General features: G+C 55.1%; 4 protein-coding genes across 5 annotated transcripts; 3 read left to right on the plus strand and 1 right to left on the minus strand.

Annotated features, from left to right (window-relative positions):
• The first annotated feature begins 554 nt into the window (after positions 1 to 554).
• H310_01952 (translation elongation factor aEF-2) lies at positions 555 to 3308 on the plus strand. Its single transcript, XM_008865308.1, has 2 exons — positions 555 to 587; positions 640 to 3308. The coding sequence occupies exons 1-2, from the start codon at positions 585 to 587 to the stop codon at positions 3226 to 3228; spliced, it is 2592 nt and encodes an 863-aa protein (XP_008863530.1). The 5' UTR covers positions 555 to 584; the 3' UTR covers positions 3229 to 3308.
• Positions 3309 to 3693: 385 nt separating this feature from the next.
• Positions 3694 to 5147, plus strand: H310_01953. 2 transcript variants are annotated; one of them, XM_008865309.1, is made up of 9 exons: positions 3694 to 3819; positions 3874 to 3962; positions 4011 to 4119; positions 4167 to 4311; positions 4365 to 4480; positions 4535 to 4585; positions 4627 to 4672; positions 4732 to 4851; positions 4912 to 5147. In XM_008865309.1, the coding sequence occupies exons 1-9, from the start codon at positions 3712 to 3714 to the stop codon at positions 5100 to 5102; spliced, it is 975 nt and encodes a 324-aa protein (XP_008863531.1). In that variant the 5' UTR covers positions 3694 to 3711; the 3' UTR covers positions 5103 to 5147. The 2 variants fall into 2 exon arrangements, with proteins under 2 accessions (XP_008863531.1, XP_008863532.1); XM_008865310.1 differs by having other exon boundaries at positions 4535 to 4672.
• On the minus strand, positions 5085 to 7224 carry H310_01954 (hypothetical protein). The gene is made up of 6 exons (XM_008865311.1): positions 6630 to 7224; positions 6243 to 6573; positions 6028 to 6176; positions 5758 to 5982; positions 5547 to 5708; positions 5085 to 5493 (listed from the first exon to the last, which is right to left on the minus strand). The coding sequence occupies exons 1-6, from the start codon at positions 7179 to 7181 to the stop codon at positions 5149 to 5151; spliced, it is 1764 nt and encodes a 587-aa protein (XP_008863533.1). The 5' UTR covers positions 7182 to 7224; the 3' UTR covers positions 5085 to 5148.
• Positions 7225 to 7346: 122 nt separating this feature from the next.
• On the plus strand, positions 7347 to 7846 carry H310_01955 (hypothetical protein). The gene has a single exon (XM_008865312.1). The coding sequence runs from the start codon at positions 7414 to 7416 to the stop codon at positions 7645 to 7647; it is 234 nt and encodes a 77-aa protein (XP_008863534.1). The 5' UTR covers positions 7347 to 7413; the 3' UTR covers positions 7648 to 7846.
• The last annotated feature ends 21 nt before the right edge of the window (positions 7847 to 7867 follow it).

Consider the following 7867-nt stretch of genomic DNA (forward strand, 5'->3'; position numbering starts at 1 on the left):
GAGTGGGATTTCATCCAATCAAACGCTGTAATGCAAAATAATGCAATCTGATTGGCTATTGTTTGATCCACGATGCTTTGGTACGCCACAGCCACTAAAACTTCGATCGAAGCAGATTTCGAAATTCGAACGAAGATCGTCCACCATCACGAAGACGATATCCATTCTCACAGGGTATGATCTCGGCAAGGTAGAATCGGTGGAACTCCTTGGCTTCTTGATCCCGTCCCATCCATACAACTTGACGTCCCCCCGTCCGTCCATATCTATCCTGTCTAGTCGCTATTCGCGCCACCTCACCATCACTCGCATGGTTCAAGAACTATCTTGCTGGGTCCATGGATGGTTCAGAGTGTTCGTCGCCATCCATCGTAAAAACGAAACATCGCACCGGCGCCAACAGCTAAGTGCCAGGCACGTTCATATTACGGACAAACCATATCCAATGTACGCGGATATGCATTTGTAGAGGTTTCGGCCCCCCGAGCCAGTCAAACCGGAGGGGGGATTAGGTCTCGCGGGAGGGTTTTGGTTGGTTTTGGCGTCACTTTGCATTTTGCGACGCAGAACCCCCCGCAGCAAACATGGTACGCTTCCTTCGCTCGTTTCCGTCGGCGGACGACCTCATGGGCTCTCTAGGTGAATTTCACTACCGCCCAAATGCGTGAAATCATGGACTACACGAAGAACATTCGTAACATGTCTGTGATTGCCCACGTCGATCACGGCAAGTCGACGTTGACAGACTCGTTGGTGTCGAAGGCTGGGATTATTGCTGCCAAGAACGCCGGCGACGCGCGTTTCACGGACACCCGCGCGGATGAACAAGAACGTGGTATCACGATCAAGTCAACGGGGATTTCCATGTTTTTTGAATACAACATGGATGCTGGCGAAGCGTTGGCGGCCAACAAGGCGCATGCCGAAGCGACGGCCAACAAGCCCGCCGACGGCGAATTCGTCCCCGAAGTCACAATTAACGACAACTCGTACTTGATCAACTTGATCGACTCGCCCGGTCACGTCGACTTCAGTTCCGAAGTGACTGCCGCCTTGCGTGTGACGGACGGTGCGTTGGTCGTCGTTGATGCCATCGACGGTGTGTGCGTGCAAACCGAAACCGTGTTGCGCCAAGCCATTGGTGAGCGCGTCAAGCCTGTGCTCATGGTGAACAAGGTTGACCGCGCCTTGTTGGAATTGCAATTGCCCCCCGAGGAGTGCTACCAATCGTTCAACCGCGCGATTGAAAACGTCAACGTGACGATTGCCACGTACAACGACGCCAAGCTCGGCGACGTGCAAGTGTACCCGTACAAGGGTACGGTCGCGTTTGGTTCCGGCTTGCACCAGTGGGGCTTCACCCTCAAGCGCTTTGCCAAGCTGTACGGCACCAAGTTCGGCATTGACGAAGGCAAGATGATGGAAAAGTTGTGGGGCGACTGGTTTTTTGACGCCGAGGCCAAGAAGTGGAAGCGTTCGTCGGAAAATGGCACGTTGAAGCGCGCGTTTGTCCAATTCATCATGGACCCCATCTGCAAGATGTTCGACGCCATCATGAACGACCGCAAGGCCAAGATCACCAAGATGTTGCAAGCCGTCGGCGTCGAACTCAAGCCGGACGAACAAGAGTTGACGGGCAAGCCTCTCCTCAAGCGCGTCATGCAAAAGTGGTTGCCTGCCGGGGACGCTGTGTTGGAAATGATTGTCGTGCACTTGCCGTCGCCCGTCGTCGCACAGCGCTACCGTGTTGACACGTTGTACGATGGTCCGTTGGACGATGAATGCGCCAACGGTATCCGCAACTGCGACGTGAATGGTCCCTTGGTCATGTACGTGTCGAAGATGGTGCCGACTTCAAACGATCGCGCTCGTTTCTATGCCTTTGGCCGTGTCTTTTCTGGGAAGATCTCGACTGGCCAAAAGGTGCGCATGTTGGGCCCCAACTACGTGCCCGGCAAGAAGACCGACTTGTGGGTGAAGAACATCCAGCGTACGATCATCATGATGGGTCGCTACGTCGAACAAGTGCCCGACATCCCGGCCGGTAACACGTGCGGTTTGGTCGGTGTGGACCAGTACTTGCTCAAGTCTGGTACCATTACGACGTCGGAAACGGGTCACACGATCCGCACGATGAAGTTTTCCGTGTCGCCGGTCGTGCGTGTCGCTGTCGAACCCAAGTCGGCCGCTGACTTGCCCAAGTTGGTCGAAGGGATGAAGCGTCTGGCCAAGTCGGACCCGATGGTGTTGTGCTACACGGAAGAATCGGGTGAACACATCATTGCCGGCGCCGGCGAACTCCACTTGGAAATTTGCTTGAAGGATTTGCAAGAAGACTTTATGGGGTGCGCCGTCAAGATCTCGGAGCCTGTCGTGACGTACCGCGAAACGGTGACGGCCGACTCGTCGATGCAAGTGTTGTCCAAATCGCCCAACAAGCACAACCGTTTGTACTGCTCGTCATCGGCGCTCTCGGACGAATTGGTGGCCGAGATCGAAGAAGGCAAGGAAGAAGTCAATGTGCGCTACGATGTCAAGCTCCGCGCCCGCTACCTTGCCGACAACCATGGCTGGGACGTGACGGATGCCCGTAAGATTTGGGGTTATGGCCCGGATGGCGAAGGTCCCAACATTTTTGTGGACCAAACCAAGGGGGTGTCGTACCTCGGTGAAATCCGCGAATCTGTCATGGGCGGATTCAACTGGGCCACCAAGACGGGCGTGTTGTGTGACGAAGTCGTTCGTGGTCTCCGCGTCAACTTGTTGGATGTGGTGTTGCACGCCGATGCCATCCATCGTGGCATGGGTCAAATCATGCCCACTGCCCGTCGTGTGGTGTTTGCTGCCCAATTGGTGTCGAGCCCGGCGTTGATGGAACCCATCTTTTTGGTGGACATTCAGTGCCCGCAAGACGCCATGGGTGGTGTGTATGGTGTGTTGACGGTGCGCCGCGGCCATGTCTTTTCGGAAGAGCAACGTGTTGGTACGCCCATGATGCAAATGAAGGCGTACTTGCCTGTGAACGAATCGTTTGGGTTCACGGAAGAATTGCGCGCCAAGACGGGCGGCAAGGCGTTCCCTCAGTGCTCGTTTGACCACTACCAAATCGTCAACGGCGACCCCCAAATCGCGACCACGATGGCCGGCAAGTTGGTCCACACGACCCGCGTCCGCAAGGGTCTGGCGCCCGAAGTGCCTCCGTTTGACCGATTCTACGACAAGCTATAAAGCGCTTTCCTATTTTGTATTTGATGTCACATTAGCCACCACCAAGTATCAGAATATTACAAGACTTGCATGCTTCCTCACCATCGAGTCGTGCACGCTGTCTCGTTCGCTCTCTGGATGGCGTCCTCATGCTGTTCGATGCCGCATCGAGACGTCTCGGTAGTGGAATTCGCTCGTGAAGCGTTTGCAGGCAGTTTGGAAGGCGAACCAAGTGGCAAGTCATGAACCATGTTCATGACCGCCTCAAGGCATGGATGCATCCACCTTTCATCACGACCCCTAGAATGAAGAGCTGACTCACCACAATGATTGTTCGTCCAGTGCTGCCGAGAACAACACGTTGAGCGGCATCGCCACAGGGACAACTTTGAGCACATCCTTTCCCGACATGGAAGGCCGACCGACCTTTCTCGCCGCCGCCCATGTCGACGGAAAACAAATTTTCGGATATGTATAGAGTTATCCGGCGGGCACTGCATCACCATGATGATGAACGTCGAGAAGAGCGCGATTGTCTTGGACGTTGGGAGTCGGCACTTGAAATGCGGCATGTCTGGGGAGAGGAGCCCCCGCACAGTTTTACGATGGGAGGTGGGACGATCGAAGCCCCTGGAGGAAGCACTGATATTTGCACTTTTGCACTAGGTGGCGGAGAAGTTGCTCCTTCAGCCGCCGTTGACAAAGGATGCCTGGATGAAGTACATTGGAAATCAGCTCTACGATGTGTGTTACAAGTAAGGAAGGCAGTCGTCGTGCAATGCATTCATCCTGCGCACCCTCAGGCATCTTCGCGTCGCCCCAAAGAATCGCCGCATTGTCCTGTGCGAAGATCTCTTGTTTCCGCGGAACTTGCGTGAAGCCTTGGCAGATGCCGTGTTCAACGTCCTCAAGGTGACGTTTTCCTGCGCCCCAACCGGCAATCTCTGACGCGGGTGCAGGCCAAGCACCTCTTGCTCCTTCCAGCCATGACGACGGCCCTGTATGCCACTTGCCACTCCACCGCCTTGATCGTTGATGCGGGGTGGCACGAAACGCGCATTCTACCTGTGTTTGAGCGCCATCCACTCGTTCATGCGTATACGAGTTCGTGCTTCCATTTCGTATACCCTGTGTATCGTATTTGTTGTCCATCGTAGCAACTGACGTCGGCTCTCGAACGTGCTGCGCTGCTCTCTCCAAGGAGCTACCAGCCGCCACGTCCGCAGAAGACGTCCTGGAAAGAGCATGCTTTGTGGCATCTCCCCAAGCTTTGGTAGATCATTTCATAGCTTTCTCGTTGACAAGTGGCTCTCACGCTATGCCACAGGAAGCTGCCGTAGATGCCAGCTTCTACGCCTTTACTCCGCTCGCCTTTATGGTATTTTCTCCCTGTTTCCACTTGGTGACCTGGACGAGTAGGTCCCAGCCACTACACGAAGTCAAGTCGTTGAGCCACTCTTCAACGGTGCGACGATCTCTTGCCACTTGCAATATCAATCATTGGTTTCACCAACTCTGCTGCAGGAACCGACACGCTCACAATTCCAGATGCCATTCGCGAATGCGTAGCCAAGTGCCCCGTCGACACACGGCGGGCCCTCCTCGCCAACATCGTTTGCATTGGCGGAACTTCTATGCTCCCCGGTGTGTGCCCTTCCGCTGATGGTATTTTTCGACTCTTACAACGAACCGCACACAATGTAGGTTTCCTGGACCGCCTCGCGACCGATCTCGCGCCGGACCATGGCCACGTCGCATCGACGCTGTTTCCACCTCACTTTATGACATGGATTGGCGCGTCGATCTACGCCTCCACGGACGCTGCGGTTGCGCACGCTCTGTCGGCGGAGGCGTATGAGCCGACCGCCGTCGACGACTGGATGCGACTACCGTAGGTTAACGTATAAATCGATTGCAAACACCTCCGACGAGTCTTTGCCATCACTTGCGTGCGGCAGCTTGGCCGAGAGGTCGGCCGGATTCGTCCCATGGCGCCTTGAGTGCCGACTTGTCGAGCGGTCCGAGATCCTGGAGCTTGGACTTGAGGTTCGCACTGGCTTTCAACGGGGCGATGTGGTGGGGCATGTTGACTTTGCGGCCTGGCGAACTCGCCTTGGCGTCGCTCGCCGCCTTCTTCGCCTCAGCCTGCTGCTTTTCCTTGTCCGCGATGATTGCCATCGTTTCCGGCATTCGCTCGTCGTCGTCCGCGTCGTTGTACTTAACCTTCCACAACGTGAGCTTGCGCAAGTTGGCAAATCCTGGCACGCCCTTGCGGTACGTCTTGACCTAGTTCGCTCGCGTCACAACCTGGCACATGATACACGAGCGATCCGGACGACCTGGAATCCGTTCTTGTGGCACGTCACGTCTGGAAACCGCGTGTCGAGGAGGGGCTGTTCGTCTTGGCCGTCTTCGATGTGGACGAAGAACGCGTTGTCGTAGTACAGCACGATCAGCACGAGTGCCCCCGTGTACACTTTGCACGCAATCGCTTCGACGTGCTAGCAACATCCCGATCGGCAAGTTGGGACGACATGCCAATGCAATTACCTTGAGAAATGGCGACGGTTCCATTGAGAGTTCAAAGAAGCATTCGGCGCCGTTGTCGTCGAGCCACCGACCGATGTCTTCTTGGCCTTTGCGTGCCATGTGCGCCAACACTTCCTCGGACGCAGCCAACTCTTGCTGAATCGCAGGCACAATTGACGAAATGTACTCCATCGTGGCCGTAAACAGCGACGTCGCAGGCATCTTGGTGACTTCACACATGAAGGTCTATTCAACGAGGGGTGACGATGAAGTGTCGAGAACGAACGGTACCAGCGCGCTCTGCTGACGGCGAAGCATGGGAATGACAATGGGGATGTCCGACAGCTCGAGCTTCGGCCCCAAGTCCACATGACCATTGTAGCACCAGCTGCCAAAGCGGAAGAGCACTTCGCGGAGCTTGCTTTCTGGATGGCCTTCGACTAGAATACAATTGATGCCGTGTCAGGGCATCATGGATCGTTCACAAAACAACTCGTGGGTCGTACGTGGCTGCGTGCGCTGGATAAGGAACGTTTGGTTGTACCCGGAGCCAGATACGTCCTTGACTTGCATTTGAAACGATTTGGGCGGCGACTTACTTGCCAAGTCAGCCGGCATGGCTTGCCACAACACGAGCTTCTTCATGTTCATAAAGTTCTCCTGGTAATGGCGTAGGTGCACGCCTTGGAGGTGCTGCGACAGGTCCGGGAAACGAACGTCTAGCAGCGGTTGCTCGCCGTCACCTTCTTGAAGCACCACGTAGAAGCTGCGGCGGTAGTATATGACCAAGAGCACGAGGCCGCGCACAAACGTTTTGCTCGCGACCAAGTCAATGCCCTACGCACCAATTGTGACCAAAGCGAAGACGACGAAATGCAACGATCTAGACGCACGTCAAAGCAATCAAAACCACCCGTTTCGAGCTCGAAAAAGTTTTTTCCGTCGGTCGCGCCATCGTCGTCGACCCATGCGTTCTCCTGTGCAGCTTTCATCAGCTTCTTCTCGATACTCTTGGAGGCCAACTCGGTCCCGATGAAGTCGAACGCATCATACAGCGTCTCCATCGGCACAGCGTACGGCGACGTCGACGGAATTTGCTTCCACTCGCAGAGAAACTGCAATGACCCTTGTTGCTTCTGCAGCGCAGGGATGACGAGCGGGAGGTCGCTCAGCGTAATCTCCGAGTCACCGAGGTCGACTTTACCCGTGTAGCACCAGTTTCCACAGCGAAAGAGGACTTCATGCAAATGCGTTGAGCTTGACTGAATCACGTACGTTTGATTGTAGCCTTCGCGCAATGCAATGACGTCCGGTGACGGCGCGCCAGGCGCGGTGTCGTCGTCCTCTTCCGCGTCGGAGTCACCGCCACGCTTCGCCTCAGCTTGGTACACCACCATCTTGCTCTCGACTTCGTCTTCATGCTCTCCTTCGCGTTTGTTCTCCATCGCAGATCGGCGACGGCCCTCCTCTCGTCTCCACGACTTCCGAAACGACGCAAGATATGTTGCCCCACCGATAACCGATTTCTTTTTAGCCAATCAGTGTGCACCTACAGTAATTTCAGGAGCAGTTCGAATTCCGGATAAGGCGAGGTTATATTCGGATAATTGCCTCGGTTGAGTCCACGTGTCCTGCCGGACAACATTGCAATTCCAGCCCTCGGCGAAGGACGCCCTCATGGTGGACTATCAAGGCCAGAAGCTCGCGGATCAACTGATGCAACTAATCTTTGCCGTCATCTGCATCCCAGCGTGGTTGTACGGATGGACGCAAGATGATTTCGTGTACCCTCTGTACGCATGCGGCGGGGCGCTCGCTCTCGCTACCGCCGTCGTTGTACCCAACTGGCCAATTTACAACCGCCATCCCGTCCAGTGGCGATCGAATTTGAAGAAGGCGAAGGACGACTAAGACAAGTAACTTAACGAGCACCCTGACGCAACTGCGTAGTGTTGCTACCATGAGTCCTATTCATTCGCACACTTACAAGTGGGCTTACCTCGTTGATCCCATCTATCTGAAACATGCACCTGTCGTGTGTCCTTGTTGCCTCGAAACTTGAATCACGAATATCGTGGACGCTAAGGCGGTGCAAAGATTGAAAGAGTGGTTGACATGCTCTCGCTGAGAG

Source organism: Aphanomyces invadans, assembly GCF_000520115.1.
Source record: "Aphanomyces invadans strain NJM9701 unplaced genomic scaffold supercont1.3, whole genome shotgun sequence".
NCBI lineage: Eukaryota > Oomycota > Saprolegniomycetes > Saprolegniales > Verrucalvaceae > Aphanomyces > Aphanomyces invadans.